Raw genomic sequence first — 18265 nt, forward strand, 5'->3', positions numbered from 1 at the left:
TAGAACATGGGGAGGGATGTCAGTCCAGCAAGCAGGTAAACTTCCTGGGGACGGACTTCCTCCGCATGTGACCAGAGGTGGGTGTGGCCTCACCTGTGCAGGTAAATGATAAAAGCACAGGGCAGCCAGCCATCTCTCTCTCTCTGCCATCTTCCTTCGATGAGGCAACATCTAAGCATGCCCTCTTGGCTCTCAGCCAAGAGAGGAGATAAGGACTATTTTGCTACAAGATAGATTCTGAATGTATGTAACCTTTTAAAGCTGTCTGCCCTCTGGGATCACATTGTGAAAAGAACGTGAGTAAACTCTTTTATACTTTTATGAAGACTGTGTCGTGTCTTGTATTTTAAGAGGGAACAAAAGGGGAAATTACCAGAGTAATTATTATAGAGGTTCTAGTGAACCTGTGCAAGCGTTACCATTGTGAAATTAAAGGGGAATGTCTATAAACTCTGCTGATATTTTGGGAACTTGTTAGCACAAGTTGGATAAGGATATAATTAGTCAATATATCCTCTCCTGCACCCAGAACATTCCCACACTTATGGCATAGCAGTAGCTGCTTTGAGTATGCTTTACGTGACCTTAGGTTTGTTTGTTGTTGGTTCCCTGTAACTTCACTTCTCGTACTGAGGGAACTGCCTCTAGGCCCTCAGAGTAGGACCCCAGTGTCTGGGCTGGATGGTGGGGGTGGAGGCGCTCTGTACCAACCTCCCTGCCAACCCTAAACAGATATAGGGGATGGATGGGGGCAGAAAAGGGGAGAATCTTCCACTGTAAAAGGAGAAATCTTTGGGCTAACAGAATGAACGCTTTAGTGCTATGTTGAATGCAAAACCAGCGGTTGTTTGTTTTTCCATTTTGCTGACAAGATCAGCTGGGTCTTGAGAGGCACACAAAAATTAAGTCCCAAACTGGAGTTCTATGGCAACACAAACTGGGGGGGGGGGGGGGGGGACAGTTGTGGCGGGACTATTTCGGATTTATTTCTCTCTTCCCTCCAAATCTGAATGGAAGCGTCTGCCTAATCTGGAGTCCACAAAACTCTTCTGATTTCAGGTGAAGATCGCCAGCAATTTTAATTGCAACCATTGCTGTATGCACGGTTGTATTCGATTTAAATATGAATATAACTACTTAGGTAGCTTGCACTATAGCTTGCAGCATCAGCATCGGCTGATATTGCTGCCATGACCACACAAATGCCAGCTTAAGTGCTTTCTGGAGCATACAGTGGTACCTCGGGTTAAGTACTTAATTCGTTCCGGAGGTCCGTACTTAACCTGAAACTGTTCTTACCTTGATGCACCGCTTTAGCTAATGGGGCCTCCTGCTGCCGCCGCGCCGCCGGAGTCCGCTTTCTGTTCTTATCCTGAAGCAAAGTTCTTAACCTGAAGCACTATTTCTGGTTTAGTGGAGTGTGTAACCTGAAGTGTATGTAACCTGAAGCATATGTAACCTGAAGCGTATGTAACCCGAGGTACCACTGTATAACCCTGTACCAAGCCTTGTACCACTGATCCATCTAGCCTGTCTGCACTGATTGGCAGCAGCTGTCCGGGGATTCAGGCGGGGCCTGAACCAAAGATTGCACTTGGGCCCTTCTGCATGCAGACCAGATGCTCTGCCACTGAGCGACAGCCCTTCGCTTTGCAGAGGAGTTTGCGGAGAGCCACTGCTGCTGTCAACATGCAGCCGCGTCTGCTTCCCCATTCAGTTTCATTCAGCTCAGTTCTATTGTTTCCCGTTTCAATAGCTGCGTGCACCCAGGAACGGCCCGGCCCCCGATTGGCTGCTTTGTTGGCTGCTTTGATTTGCAATTAGCAGCTTGGGAGGCTCCCATTGGCTGGCCTCCCTTCCTCGGAGGCCCTCCGGGATGCATAAGTTTTTGCTCTGGACTGTAACTTTTTTTGAAATGAAAGTATCCGCGCGTGTGACTTGAACAGTTGTGCTTGGCTTTCATGCTTGTTGTTCCAAGGGAAATAGTGCTCAGGGAAAAAAAGAAAGCAAGAATGAAGCTGTGTGGAACATTCCTAGGTGCGTGTTAAACAAACAAAGATGTATCTTTAACTTTTTCTGGGCTTCTTCTGTTTATTGTTTGCTTTTTCCTGTAGCGTTGCTGCCGTTCCCTGACGGATCTGTTGCCTTGCCCTGCGCAAGTTGATCCCCACACAGCAACTTCTGGGACTCGCTTTGTGTCTTTTAGCTGGGCGTGGGGATTAATCTGTGTGTAGATCAACAAGATGTCAATTAGCCAAGGAGATCAAGCCCAAATTAAAAATCAGAACCTGGGTTTGTTTTCTCGGGGTGGGGGGGGGGGGTGGAACGGTGCTTAAGTTTTGACCTGATCTGAACTGCAGCCTGCAAACTCAAAACTGTAGCCATCAGGTTTTGTGACTGGTGGAGAAGGAAGCAAATAATGAACTGCATGTACAAAATGAAGATTCTTACCTTGTAAAGAATTTTGAAAAAGAGGGAAGGAACTAGGAAGCGAAATGCAGTTTTCATTGCAGCCTCCAGTGACTGAATCTTTACTCTTAATTTTTGGCTTTACGTTCTGTTCTGCAAATGTTATTTATGTAAAATCAAAGTGGGAAACTAATGTGTTTCTCGGTACTTTCTTTCTGTTTCCTTATTTCCTTCTCCTTCCTTTCTTGTAGTGCCAGAATGTGAAACCCTTCCATTGTAAACTTGTTGAAAGTTCAACAGGAAGAAACCTGTTCAGCGCTAGTTAAAACAATGTGTATAAGGATCGGTGGGTTTTTGAATGGGGAAGGATTGCGTGTGCAATCAACAGCACAGGAGAAGCTTTGGGGTTTCCAGGCAGATCATTTGTGAAAAGGAAATTTAAAAAACAAAAAAAGTTGGCAGCTTTTGGGAGGAGGGAAATCATCAGATTAAAAAGATCAGCTTCCAACTGTAAATTTCTTGTAGACAAAGAACTTTTTACTCCAAGGGAGTGATTGTATACATCTCAGAGAAGGGGGTTATTAAATGGGTTCTCCCCCCCTCTCCTTCTCCCCCTCCCCTCCCCTCCCTTCTGCCTTGTTGTTCCATCTGCTAGGGGCTTGTGCTGGGCAGAATGTACTCCAGCCCTTCAGCTGTTCCATATACAATATTAATGCGGGGCTATTTCTTCTTGGCAAAGCGTTCTTAATTGCCGTCTGAGGCATTAAGGAAAGTCTCCCCATCTGCACAGGGCGGTTTTCTTGTCCACAAAGAAATAAGGGACAATCTTGCCTCTCTTTCCCCCCTTTCGACCCCCTCCCCACCAGCCTGCTCCTCCATTCTTCCAGCTGGTAAGCAGAGAACTTGGTACCCAATTTCAAATGCATTAAGTTTGAGGCCTAAATGACAAAAGAGTTTCTAAGAATCACCACGGCAGCTTCACAGTTGTATGTCTGGCTCTGCAGAAAGTCATTGTTCTTTTAATTACAGCGATCTTCACAAAGGCCAAAGCATTTATTTCATTTTTTTATTTTTTATTTTGTAATGACTCTTCTACTTCTGCAGTCTTCTTTCACATCTAGGTGGAAATAAAAACCACTCTGATTTATTTCAATTTTTCTTTTTAAAAAAAATTAATGCACTTTAGAATTCTTCTCTTTAAATGCATGCACGTTGTTTTTATTCCTTGTAGATAATCATGCAAACACACCATTTTTTACAGCTCATTTTCTAATAAAAATAATATTCAAGATATGGATCATGGGATCATTTCTTACCACTCAGTTTTAAAGAAAATCTGTGAGCGTTTCCCCAAAGGTTTTCTGCCAGTGTTACTAATGAAATAGTAGATATAATTTCAGAAATTCCTGGAACAGAAATAGTAACTATTGAGAAATAAAAGTAGATTACTGCAGCCTCATCAAGGACTGTACTTGCTTTGCCTGTTAACAGCATCTGGTTTTCAGTTCCAAACTCTTGAGAGATTTCATTTAGGAAATTGTGGTGTAATTCAGAAAGGAGCTGTCCATCTCTGAGTGCTGAACTGGTCATTCACTCAGATCCTGAATGTGGCCATAATTCCTGGTTTTAGAATTTACAGTGATGAGTGAAGATTAGAACAGTGCTTTTGGACAATTCCTGAATTTAGCACCCCTCCCTGCAAGGACGTCCCATGTAACAGACAACACAACAGTTCTTCTATGCATGGAGACATTTTTGGAAGCAGTGATGGCCTGGAAACATACCATGCTGCAGGAACTACCCATATATCAAACTACTGCATTCACTGTAGCTACTCATGGGGCAACTGCTATGTGGCCACCCTTATAGATTCATCAGAATCAAATGGCATCTTTGAATGATTGCTCATCAGACACAAAAAGCCTCTCTGAATGAACACAGGAAAACAAATGTGAGGAAGAAGGCTAGGCAGAATTCTTATCCACGTGTTCAAGGTGGCATTTTGTGAGGTGCAGGGCGAGATAGAGAGAACTGCCCACCTACAGTCAAAAGTAATATTGTCCCCAGAAACAGCTTTGCCATTTGATGCTCTTGAATGAATAAGCAAGCCTACAGCAAGTCTGTCTGGTGCCCTCAAATCTATGGCCATTATGATGCACAGACTGGGCCCCAATAGCTTGGGAGAAAAATCACCCAGTCTTTCTGCTGGGCCACAGTCTGTGAATTGGCACAGAGAGAGCCAACACATGGAACAGTCTGAAATGATCGCCATAATCTGAGTGCGGAGCCAAAGACAGCATCCTACAGGCATCTTGTTTCTTACTTTTCACTCTTCATTCTTCCACCACCTTGATGCCTGCTTTTATGGTGGCTTTCTATGATTCTGTGTTGGTACATGTTGGGCATGATCCAGCCAGAGTTAAACTCCCGCATGTTAAAGTCCCACGGATTACATGAAGAAAACCGGGCAGATGCTTTGTGATCTCCCAATGAGATTTTAAATGGCTTAGGCCACAATCCAAAACTTTTGGCCAACAGTGGCAGGACTTAATGGAATTTAGTAGCCACCACTTCAGCCAGAGTTCCACTACTCATGCCAGCCAAAGTGGAAAGTGAGGGCAGGAAAAACAATTCTTTGTTATGCCTGGTCCCAAGCCGGCATAGCAAAGAGGCCCAGACTGAATCCATTCCTGCTGTGTGATGGAAGCAGGGATGGTCCAGAATTTATTTATTAAATTTATATACCACCCTTCATCTGAAGTTCATAGGGCAGTTTACAGAATAAAAAATACAAACAGGAAAGACAAAAGACATAAAATCATAACTGCAGCAAACGAAAACCAATAACCCCCTCCCACAAAAACATTAAAAGGCCATAGATTGTTTAATCAGCCATATTGTTTAGGAAGTGCAATAAAAGGCAGAATGAGGAATAAAAATATGAAAGGAAAGGGAAAGGAAAGGAAACAAGTGATCATATCAATGAATCCTGCACCAACCAAACTCCACCCCTTCCCTGAACCTATAATGAATGCCCTTTTCCTGGAATTCTGGTGGCTATCACCAGCTGGGATACCACTAGCTGTAGTTTCTGGCCATGCTTGTGGCAAGTTCATTGCAGAATTCCTTGGAGATGTCCTGCCACCAGAGCCTGGCAAAACCAAGCAGAACTGGGAGGAGGTACACCTCCACTTCATCCTCCAACATGGCAGTCTGGGGCCTTGGATTGTTTTGCCCAATTTGGGATAGATCACTCCAATCCATCATCTTCCTTTCAAGAAAAGGAAAGTATTGATTTAGACCTCATATTAGTCCATTGCCCTGTCATTTACTTTTTTCTTTTCCTTTTTGGTAAAAAAATAAATGAACCTTTGGTGCTCTCTGGCACTAAGCCTATGGTTGAGGGTTGGCAGTTTGTCATTGAGTAAAAAAGCAAACAAAGTATTAGACTTTCTTTCTGTAATAATCTTATCTAAAGGGCATTAACAGCATATAGAGCAGGCACCCCCAAACTCTGCCCTCCAGATGTTTGGAGGACTACAACTCCCAGCATCCCTAGCTAACAGGACCAGTGGTCAGGGATGGTGGGAATTGTTGTCCCAAAACATCTGGAGGGCTGAGTTTGGGGATGCCAGATATAGATCAATGCTTGGTAGGACCAAAGGTCCACATAGTTGAGCATCTTCTTTCTCACAACATCCAGATAGATGACTCCTGGAAGCCCAAGACAAAAGGGTGTGGAGGCAATACCTCTCTCCTGTTGTTGCTCCACAGACATTGATATTGACAGACATTGATACTGAGTGAAAAAACACTGTGCCTGAACAAGGAGGTTCAGCAGAGCTAGCCAGGCTAATGACCATTGAGAGATCTCTTCCCCTTCATGAATTTGTCTAAATCCCTTCGAAAGCCATCTAAACAGTAGCCACCTCATCATGTGGTGATGAGTTCTGCAAATTAACAATGTGTTGAGTGAGGAAGTAGTTTCTCTTGTCTATCCTGAACCTATTGTCAATGAGTTTCATCAGATGACCCTAGTCCTCTTCAGGCATCACAATACATTTAAAGTATAGCCTTAGACTACCTGTGAAATGTGAATCACTATGAGATTGATCATATGCAGGTGCTAAAAAATGTTAAGAATTATTATTTTTACTACAAAAAACGCCCAATAAAAGATAGGAGTAGGCATAATAATCAACAGACCTTTTGGGCAGCCTGAAAAACATCTTCCAGAAGGGCACTTTGGGGCGACAATAGGTAATATTTATTCATTTTGAGTTGTTGTCCATCTTAGTCAACCTCAGTGATGCCATCACATATCCAAACTGAATTGGCTACATCACACCATAATGTCACCCCATTCATTATGGGCTTCCTGATTGGGTAGAATCGCCCACATGACTAATCTGAGGAGGATAATAGAGCAACAATCAGAGAGCAAATGGCACTGAAGGAGCAGCAGCAGCCAAGTGGAAACAATGTCAGTAACCAGGGGAACTATAGTGGCGAACTACATTGCAAAAGGTGAATATTCATGACTGAAGTTTGCCCTGAAATCATGAGTTTTGACCTGAAAATCAAAACTGGTGAATAATCAAGAGCTGCAGAATGAATGCGAAGTATTATTACTGATGCAATCACTCATGCTTAGCCAGATGCTTTTTGTTTTGATAAACCGGAGGAAACATCAAACATTATTGCCATACCAATGTATTTTGATGATGATCTAGGCGCAGATCCAGCCAAATGTTCTTTGTAGTCTGAGTGACTTAGGTGGAAGAGATTTAAATGTGTTCTTAACTATGACTGGGGGGAATTAGCCCATGAAAGATGTGTGACAGTTGGATATGAACACAATCCTCTCGATAGTCACATTCACAAATGACATGGCGTCAAGAAATCTTAATATCATATTGGAAAAGTTAAATATTTTTGTCCGAAAAGCAGTAAATCTTGAAATTAGCTGTATTATCAGAGTATCCCCAAGCCGCTTAATATAATGCGTTTGGCTGATCAATGGCTGTTCCTCCATATGTAATTGTCCCGTGAACATGGACAAGGAAAAAACAAAACTATACACTTTGGAGTACTTCGGAAAACAATGACATGAGCATGCGTCTCTGTCTCTCTCTCTTCCTTGTGGGTCTATGTGTTTGTTCTGAAATATATTTAAATTAGCATAGGAGTGTGTGGGCCTATACATGCACACACAATCACACTCCTACCCTTCCTATCTCCCACAATATTTTGCTTTTGTTTTCCAAGTTGGAGCATTACAGATCTGAATTAAATAGCAGTCAAGGGGACCATCTAGCATTGTTCACGGGATAAAGTTGATCCTCCCTTTCCCCTCCTTTTGATTCTATCTTGAATACAGAACAATGAAATGCAGTTAAAGCACCGTGCCTGGTGCCTGATGATAAGGCTTTAATAGAATTTCTGAATGCCAGAGGTTTAGGATGTAAAATATCCCTGTCTTCACAGCATGGTCAAAGGCGATAGAGGGGGTTTTTTGTGTGTTTTTTTAGAAGTACTCTCAGCTGAACGCATCCTTTTATGTTAATGGCTGAGCTTGCAAGAAAATAAGGGGGGGATTTCAATGTCTGAAATGGGCCGTTGCAAGTCTTTCCTGGGTTTTCTGGTCCATTTGAATACGTGCATTCAGAGACAGGCCCAAAGAGAATTTGAAGCAATGTTAACTTATTTGAGCAGAATCTAAAAGTCACTTGCCTGAAAAAAATAGATTGAACTTCTGGAAAAGAAGAATCGATCAAGGGATCCCCTAATAGTTGTGGCTACTAATAGAGGCAAAAGTTTGGGGGCAATAGAAGTTGCTAATTTCAGAGACTGGAGTAACCGTATTAAATATGGGTCTTTAGCAGAAGTAGTATACAGTGGTACCTTGGTTTAAGAACAGCTTAGTTTATGAACAACTTGGATTAAGAACGCTGCAAACCTGGAAGTAGATGTTTTGGTTTGTGAACTTTGCCTTGGAAGCAGAACACGTTCCGCTTCCTGTTGAGTGTGTTCCATTTGCAAATTGAGTCCCCCGCTGCTACGGGAAAGCATGCCTTGGTTTAAGAAAGCTTTGGTTTAAGAACAGACTTCCAGAAGGGATTAAGTTTGTAAACCAAGGTACTACTGTATTGGGCAAGCCCTGCCTGGGGGAAATAGATTGCCTTACTGTTTGGGGAGGGGCTGTAGTTGAGTAATAGAGCATGGACTTTGTATATAGATGGTTCTATTCACTGTTTCTCCACCTAGAACATGGACAGGCAAACTAAGACCAGGGCACCAGATCCAGCCCAATCACCTTCTAAATCCGGCCCATGGACGGTCCGGGAATCAGTGTGATTTTACATGAGTAGAATGTGTGCTTTTATTTAAAATGCATCTCTGGGCTATTTGTGGGGCATAGGAATTTTCCCCCCTCAAAATATAGTCCAGCCCCCCACAAGGTCTGAGGGACAGTGGACCGGCCCCCTGCTGAAAAAGTTTGCTGACCCCTGACCTAGAAGCAACAGAGGCTGCTGGAAGGTTTCCCTCAAATCCTGAAGACCTGCTAGTTGAAGTAGATAGTTGTAGACTCATGGTCTAAGCCGTCTGTGTTTGTGTGTGTGTGTGTACAGCTGATAAATTCTATTTTCTATCCATAAGGTTGATGGGATGGTGTCTTGAAGACTTCTGATATCCCATCAACACATACATACACACATGCTCTAAGTAAGACTGTTATCCTAAGCACACTTACCTTGATGTTCCATTGACATCAGTTGGACCAACATCTGAATAAACAAGCATGGCGTTGCAATATAAAGGTAGCAGAGTTGATTGCAAGTCACTGCGCTATCCAACTTACATCTAAGTTTCAACTCCAATTCAGGTGGGGAAAATGAGTTTACTTTCCGATTTGTAAAATAGGAATTCCAATAGTCTATTTCATGGAGTTATATATGTGGGATTCACTGTCTGGGTATCAAAATGGGAAAACACCCCAACAGCAATTGTTTAGTTTTTGGCATGCATGACTTTATAAAGGGACAACAGCCAAGGACCTCCATTGACACTCTTACAGTTTACAAGTATGCACATTTGTCAGACAGAATTCTGGGGTTCTCTGTTTGTGCTCTTCCAATGAAAATGTGTGTATGTTGTATATGGTGTTTTTCAAGAATTGGTCGCTGAGTCTGACTATGGTCAGGATTCATACAGACAATGTGTAAGAACCAGGTCTTTGAGGTTGGCTAGCTGTAGGAATTTGCTGTCCAGATATCCCCTACAGGCTCTTGGTGCTAATTCACACATGCATGCTGATGACTTGCTGACTGTACCTTCAAGTGTTGGCTTGCATGTGTGAGCCAGGGCCTGTCAAATGATAGGACTTTCATATCATCCGATCAAAATCAAAGCACAATACTTTTCAAGGGAGATAGTTCACATGTTGAGATGATGGGCATTCCATGCTGAGGAAAGAATCAAATAACAAGCATTGTGTAACAACTTAACTTTAACTGGGGGTTGTTGTTGTTTTTTAAAAAATGTGTTTTAATTGTTGTAACCCATCCAGAGACCTTAGGGTGAAGGGTGGGTAATAATTTGTAGTAATAATAAAAATTGTAATATGCAGATGTTAACCAATTCCTAGAATTTAACTCATGCATGAAACAAAGCATATTTGATTCCCCTTTAAGTCAAAATGTTGACACTAAGGCAAGGAAAAACAAAGGGGTCTTAATTTGCCCCACAAGTCCATTTTCACCAAACTGTAGTTACCCATATGATCAGAGTTTACTCAGGGAGCTGAGGCTGAGCTGAATCGCAATCTCCCTGGCCATTATAATGTCTTGGCCAACACTTAACTAGTGAATTTGTGGCTAAGGTTTTAAATGTGAGCCAATATTGTACATTACACCAGCTCTCATTCTCAAGCACACTGATAACACCTTAACCAGAATTAGAGTCTTAACTTGCCTTTCCCTCACAACAGCTCTTTGAACTAGTTTATCAGAGTTGTGAGACCAAGAGAGATTTGACCAAGGCCAAACAAATAAGACAATGGCAGAGAAGGTATTTAAACACAAATCTCCAAAAGTTCAAGCCCAGTGACATATCCATTCTCTGGGCCATTTGTTATATAAATCACTAAACACATTCCTAAGTGGTTCAGAAGCCTTTCACAACAAGCTTGCTAGGACTCTTTTGATGCTGTGTTTTTAACAAGACTCACCAGAACTTTGAAGGCATTGTTCTGATAAAAATATGGCATTGACTTTTCTTCCACTCAATACTGAGATCAAGGATAGTGGCCGGCTCAACCATAATCCATCAAATATGACATCAGAGTCATATTTACACAACACAAACACACACACACACACACACATCTGTGCTACATTTCTTAGAACCAAACATTGCCTACAACCTGGTCCAGCCAAGGAAATTTGGGTTCCTGAGACAGGAAACCTAAAACACAGACACACAGACATACAAATCGAAATGGGACCCAATCCATCTGAGACGTTATTTTGCCAAAGCCCTATTTGAACAATGCTCTTTTGCTTCTGCTGTCCATTTCGATTGGGCTTGTGAGGGAGAACTTTCCTGTGCCTCATGGATCCAGTCTGCTCCCTTGAAGGCAACCAAATTCCTAAAGCCCTCTAGTAGAGGAAAGGAGTACTTGTTTTGACAAAGGTGGATCTGATGGTGGAAGGAGGTAAAGACAAGAACAAACTTCCCTTTTACTCATCTGGATAAACTTTGCAGATTTTTTTTAAAATTGATGCAGCAACTCCAAGATTACTATAATCTGCATGGGAAGTGTATGCTGTGTTGTGTTGTGTGCCGACATATCCAGCCAAGCTCCTGGACTTTTCAATATATTAGCTCAACCACTGCTGGTCTCCCAACTTGCCTCTGGTCGTGAATTCCCCACCCTGTTCTTTATGGCGATGGGTCATCTTTTCTAACCACCAATAAACATTGTAAAGTACTTTCGCTGCAGCTGGGCTAAGCCGGGGCATCTGTCATTCCCTGCTTGTTGCTATTAGAAATTATGGGACTGTACCATAGGCTGGAAATGTGGAGGGGGGGATTAAGCTGACAGTTGTAACCTTCTCAGCTCCTTTTGTCTCCTTTGCATAAAAGGACTTTCAACCCATGCTGCATATTAATTATGGATCAGATTGGATTTTGAGGGGGGGCCGAGGGGGGATCTTCCACCTTCTGTTAGAGCCCGAGGAGTGGTGGAAAGAGGGGGAAATATATTCTGGGCCTCCCTCCCACGCTCACCCCCCTCCAAAGGGAAAAAAGTCAGCACCTCCATGTCTTTCTCTTTTTTTTCCTCCCCTCCTTCCTGTACTGTAGATTTATTTCACCTCGGAGAGTAAACAGATATATTGCAAGCCCAAAGGGTTGATGGGTAGTGTATTTACAAAGGGAAGGAGAAGAGCGCCCCCCCCATCCACGTCCTCCTCCTCCTTTCCACCGCCCCCCCCCCGCCATTCCCATTAATGAGAGCGATCATTAAGTGAGACACTGCCTTTAGCGAGCTTAAAGAGTTCACACACTAAAGACTTATCAGCGGTTTTAATTGAAAGCTACGAACCTTCTTCCACGCATGTTCCCGGCGTAAGGGAGTGGGGAGGGGGGGCCGCTTTCAGCAAGTGCTCTCTCTCCTCTCCACCTCTCCCCCCCCTTTCCAACCTCTCCACCTTCCAACTCTCCCGCTCCCCCCCCCATCTCCACCCACCCACCACCCCATGTAAATTTCATGATTGCTTTCCGTGATGTCATTTTGAAAAGAGACAGACAATAGGCTGTGAGCAAAGGTAAGTCAATGTTATGCTCTGTTGTTTGTTTGTTTGTTTGCGCGGACAAAAGGCACATATTTATCAACTGTGTATGTGTTGGTTTTTAAGAAGGAAAAAAATATTAATAAGCAATGATCGTCGTATTCTTCGGGTGGTTTCTGGAGGGTGGGAATGAGAGTGTTTGAGAAGAGAGAGAGGAAAAAATTATATATATATCCGGATAGTTGTAGAGGTTGTCCCGATCTGTAGGGATCGCTTTGGAGGAACCGTCCCCGTGGTGGTGGGGTGTCTTTTTGTATTTGACGGCCTATTTGCTTATTGTTATTTTCCCCCTCTATTGCTGGATCTTTGATGGCCGAGTTTTTCTCGCGGGCGCGCTTTGGATCTCGTTGCAATTGTGGAAAGATGACTGGAAGAGCGAGAAGAGACGAAGACAGGGCAACGGGGGTGGAAAGGCGAGATCTTTCTTTCTTTCCTTTTTGCTCGCTGCCTTTAAAGTTTCTCAGCGTTTCTTTTTTTTAAAAAAAAAAGTAGAGAGACTAGTCTGTGGACTTTGATACTCTCTCACCTGGGGAGGGATCCCAAAGCGGAAGAGAGAGAGAAAATTGCCGGCGGAGGGAGAGGCAACCGCCCCGAATGTCTGTTTCGTTCCCTTACTTGACACACTCCCGGAAAAGTTGCCGCCGTCCATGGTGCTGAAATCCCCTGTTTTCGGGTTGAAGTCGCAGACAGCAGTTCTACGGTCTTGCTTTCTCATTTCTGGCAATCTCGTGCGAATCGGGAGGAAGATAATTTGTTGTTGTTGTTGGAAAATATTTTAAAGATCCATTATTTCCCACAATTCTTTTTCCCCCTTCCCTGTATCGGTGATAAGAGTGGGAGACTTTACAGTTCTGCCCTGATGTTCTAGGGTAAAACTAAAACAGGGTAAGGTTAAAAAGTAAGAGGCTGTTTTAAAAGTGTCAGGCATTTAGGAAGTCAAGTTACTTTGCAGCGTTAAGAATAACAACTAGGGGAGTGCTGGCTGGTTTTACTAGTTTATGGCTCTGGTTTTCTGTGTAATTTAGCTTCGCTTCCACATATATAATGTCCAGAAACAAAAGGGACATTTTACTCTTTATACTTCATTGCTTTTATTGCTTGGATTGTTTGGTTATTTCACTGCAGGCAGCTCCCCCCGCCCCCCCCGCCCCCCGTGAAATGATAAGATTGGGCAGGAAGTATTTAGGAGTTGGGGCTTCATTTAGAGTCTTTTCCATGACTTTCCCATGCACGTCTGACAGTGCAATCCTATGCATGCCTTCTCAGAAATAAGTCCCATTGTTTTTGATGGGGCTTGGTCCCGGGTGAGTACAGGATTGCAACCTCAACCTCTGAATCAATTGTTAGGAGGTAGGATTTAATGGAAGTTTTTAAGGACCAGATTGACAAAGCAGAAGATGACGATATTACACCAAAACTAGCAAGGGAGGCCTTTGTCTGTTTCTGAGCCATTTGTTCGTTTCCCATTGGGAGGACTATTGTTGAACTGGAGAAGGGTTGTTTATTTTCACATTCATCACAATTCCCTGTTTTGAGCTGGAGGCTGGACTAGCTGGGGAATGACCCACAGTTTTTCATGACAGCTCTTTCCTACCTCTGCCAGGGGAGGAGGAAAAGGTTCCTGTATGACTCAACCAGCTGTCAACACAAGTATTATAATTTTGTGTTCTTGCTCTCTGGCTGGGTCCCATTTGCTTGTGGTTTCTTGGAGATCCACTTTGGGCGAAGTTCTCTGTCTCTCCAATAATTACAGCCAGCCTCTCTCTCTCTCTCTCTCTCTCTCTCTCTCTCTCTCTCATTGGCTCATCTGTTCTTATTATCAGCTTCCTCCATATGTCTACTTTAATTAATGGCAGACAAAAGAAGAAGGAGAATGTGTGTGTGTGAGTGAGAGAGAGAGAGAGAGAAGGAAGGGGGTCATTGTAGGAATTAAAGTTTAAGAGTTGTCATGGCTGTGATGGGGTCACAGAAACTGGAGACAAAGATTGCCGGGTGCTTGCTTGTATGCACGTATCTTTTGTAAGGTCATACATATTGCTCAGAAGGCAGATTATTAACGGGGGGGGGGTGTTGCAGGACACTCAGCAGGGAAAACAAGACTGCTTTGCTCTTCGCCTAACCTGTGAAAGAAAGAAAGAAAAGACTGGTGTATACCACAGCTACAAATGCAGCTGGCAAAGTACTCTCTCCCTTCTGCTAACCTTTTGTTAAGCATGCTTTATTCCCGTTGGCTCTGCTAAGTTGTTGATCGTGTATTAGGAGTGTGTATATCTCATATGTCTGCAGGAGAGGAACAGATAAACATCTGAAGGCTAGCCTCTGGCCAGCAAAAATAAGAATCAAAGTTGCGAAAGCAGGGCAGTTTGCTCACCCCAGGAGAACCCTGGGAAGGTTTTGTGTGTGTGTGTGTGTGCTTTGTTTGTTTTTTGCTGAAGGTTCACTAATCAACTCTAGATCTATATTTAGACCAGTATAAATAGCATATCACATAAGGAGCCAGGATGCAAAGTCTTGGAAGAAACCAATAAGGGTTTGTTTCCTTCTGCTTCCCTTGCATGCCTGTGAATATTCAACTCCGTGGCAGAATCACATGCTTTCCCCCCGTCCCCTCCCAATGGAACAAAATGCAACTTTTCTGTGCAGGAAAATCATAGCGTGATCACGCACACAGTGCCTTTGCTTGATTGTTAACAGATATTAAAATAGTCCCCCTGCCACGTCATCCTGGCGTCATGTGGTTACTTGAGGGTATTCATTGGATGATTCCTTTGAGTCGGAGCCATCTATTTACCTTCCTATCTAAGCTCCTGACATTCTGCCCCACTTCCCTAATGTTCCGTCATGCTGAGCTGTGACCAAGAAACAGAACCTGGGGTGGGCAATGCAAGTGGGGGCAGACTTAGTTCCCCATGGCTCCCAGTCAGTAAACGCAGCTGAAAGGAGCCAAAGGCAGAGGGACCAGTAGGGACAGGTGGCAGGTTTGGATCCTAGCTCACCCACTCCCATGGAACCTGTGCATGCCTTTAATCCTGTCATATAAATAGGTAAAGGTAAAGGTACCCCTGCCCATACGGGCCAGTCTTGACAGACTCTAGGGTTGTGCGCCCATCTCACTCAAGAGGCCGGGGGCCAGCGCTGTCCGAAGACACTTCCTGGTCACGTGGCCAGCGTGACATCGCTGCTCTGGCGAGCCAGAGCCGCACACGGAAACGCCGTTTACCTTCCCGCTAGTAAGTGGTCCCTATTTATCTACTTGCACCCGGGAGTGCTTTCGAACTGCTAGGTTGGCAGGTGCTGGGACCGAACAACGGGAGTGCACCCTGCCGCGGGGATTCAAACCGCCGACCTTTTGATCGGCAAGCCCTAGGCGCTGAGGCTTTTACCCACAGCGCCATCCGCGTCCCCGTCATATAAATAAGTGGCAGCAATTATTTCCCAGGAGAAAAGTTGCGTGCTGCACTTGGGGGGGGGGGTCAATACCTTTCCACAGCCTCTGATAAGTGGGATCCCACCTCCTGAGAGGAGCAGCAAGTTTATAGGTGTGGGGCAATATGTTTTGAACACTACCCTTCACTCCCAAGAAGGAAGGAAGGAAAGAAAGAAAGAAAGAAAGAAAGAAAGAAAGAAAGAAAGAAAGTAAGTTTAGGGAAGAAGAGAAAGTAAGGAAGGAGTGTGGACCTCATACCTTTTTCTCTTCTTCCACCTTGAACTTACTTTCTGGGTTGATAAGGAAAAGCCTTCCTTATCTCCTCCTCCAAGCATGAATGCTATTCTGGTTCAGGAGAATGGGGAGCCAGGCCAGTTTTGAGACAGCAGGTCTTGTCCCTCCCCTTGCTCTGCTTGAAGTCAAGGCCTCTGCAATGGATGTGAGAATGTGGAGTGGGAAAGGAGAGGGAGCTGGCAGAAGGGCTAGGACTCTCAATTTTTCTCCTTTCGCTGCTCATCTAATTTTAGCTAATTACGAATACATTTATTTATTTACTTTAACTAGCTGTAAATACATTTATTTACTTGCTTTTGCAGGAGATGATAAAACAGCCTGATCTCCCAATGCAGTTTAAGTCACAGAGCTTGAGTGTAAGCTCATTTCATCCCTAATGAGGGACCCTTTGCTATAATATGAACAGATGTGAATCTGGAAGAACTTAGAAGAGCTGCTTCCCCAACTCAGTTGAGGCCAAGTGCATAGAACCAAGCTGATTTAGTTCTCAGTGGGAAATGTTTTCAAGTTGGCCACTGAAAACAGGGGTATAGCAAAAGTCAGTGGAGCAGTTATTTGAGTGCACTGTCCTTAAGTTTGGTTGCTTAAATAGCAAAATGAATAAATGAATGGGCAGTTGGAATGGGAGATGTCAGAAACGGACAAAAAGCAATAGCATCTCTCTTGACTTGTGTAAGGACAAGGGGGAGGGGCTCTTCTTCCCTACCTCACAAAACCTACATGGTATTTTGCTATGTATTGCAGTTGGTAATGTGGGTTTTCTGTTGTTATTTATTAGCTCTCATCTTGTTCACTTAGGGTAGAATTCAGTGGGAAGTTCTTCCATGGAAGTCTCATTGATACAAAAGTTCTGCCCAGTGTTTGGTTGATGGAGACCCGTTCACACAGGCAAAGCAATTGTTTCTGAAACTGCAGCCATTGTGCAAATGACCTTGCATGTGGGAACAGGTCTCAAGAATTCAGAAAAGCGAGAACGAGGGAAATAAAGCAGTGACGCAGCCCTTGGCATTATCATTTATGAATAATAGTATGAGATGTGATAAAAGAGGGATGAGATCAGCTCAGATGCAAGAGCGTTAGCTTAATTGGGTCATGGATCAGACTGAAAGGAACACATTGCTTACTTTTCTGCTCCTAAGAAAGCATAGCTTCTGAGACTCTTCTAAAGCATTTCCCCTTTGCTCACAACAATACACTTTCCCAAAATGCATGGGCACGTGAACACTCCCAAAGTCACTGTGCATCTGAGCTCACTTTATGGTTTCTCTTGTTGTTTAAGCATCAGCTAATCTCCTGTGAAGGTTTTTTCGTAACCTTTTAGCTCTTCGACAGACCTTCCGGGGAACTGGACCAAGGCATTATGTAGAGTAATCAGAAATGCAGCTAAGCCAACGCAGCACTCATGTGAGATCCTGCCATGCAGAAGAACTGTATTTTATCCCCCTGGGAAGTGGCTCAGGTTTTTATTATTGTTATTTTCCCTTCTCCTCTTAATCGCCAAGGAGAACCCAGTAATGGATTACGTCTCCTTCTAAACTTCCAATGGAATTCTCTCCAAAGGGATTCTTCGGTATTTAAACCAAGTATTTAAACCATTGCCAAGTACTGGCACACTATTCCCTATGACACTGTGGTGCTAACTGTGCTTAGCACTTAGATATCCCTTTTCAAGTTTCCGGTGTGTTTTCCATAAATTATGTCAGCATTCCTTATAATGGGAGTGGGAATCATAGAACTGTAGAGTTGGAAGGGACACTGGAGCCCATGTAGTCCAAGTCCCTACAATACAGCTGTCCCATACTGGAATTGAACCTGCAACCTTGGCATTATCCAGGCTCTAACCAACGGAGCTATCCAGGATCTGTTGCCCACAGATGCTGCTGGACTCCAGCTCCTATCAGCCCCAGCCAGCATGGCAATTGACCAGGGATGCTGAGAATTGTAGTTAACAAAATTTTGAGGGCCACTGGCTCCCCGACCCTGCTTTTCAACAACCAAGTAAGGTTGGCCAATCTTCTTATAGGCTATATTGCTGTGAGCAGCAGCTTGAGTTTGAGGTCAACCACAGGACTGACGCTGCAAAGAGAAGCTGTTTGTTTTGCTCTCCCATCTCCTTTCATGATGCATGGTAGAAAAATCGCCAATGTCCTGATGTCACAACACTCATTTCATTTCATTTCTTATATTTCTATGCTACACATGAGTCAAAAAGTGGCTTACATACAATAAATAACATCACAACTGCCACATAAATTATACAAAACCATCAACAAATCATCAG

General features: G+C 43.7%; 1 protein-coding gene across 6 annotated transcripts in view; it reads left to right on the forward strand.

The window, feature by feature from the left end:
• The first annotated feature begins 1957 nt into the window (after window positions 1-1957).
• The window catches only part of MYT1 (myelin transcription factor 1), a 171376-nt gene continuing 155068 nt past the window's right edge, over window positions 1958-18265 (forward strand). For 3 of the 6 annotated variants that reach the window (XM_083447274.1, XM_083447276.1, XM_083447278.1), the window contains exon 1: window positions 1959-2037. In XM_083447274.1, coding sequence (XP_083303400.1) covers window positions 1962-2037 — 76 coding nt within the window. In that variant the 5' untranslated portion in view covers window positions 1959-1961. Of the gene's footprint in view, window positions 2038-11797; window positions 12240-18265 lie in introns of those variants that run through there. The other 3 variants (XM_083447279.1, XM_083447277.1, XM_083447275.1) reach the window with 2 other exon arrangements.

The sequence above is a fragment of the Podarcis tiliguerta genome (assembly GCF_965153285.1).
Source record: "Podarcis tiliguerta genome assembly, chromosome: 6".
In the NCBI taxonomy this organism is placed as follows: Eukaryota; Metazoa; Chordata; class Lepidosauria; order Squamata; family Lacertidae; genus Podarcis; species Podarcis tiliguerta.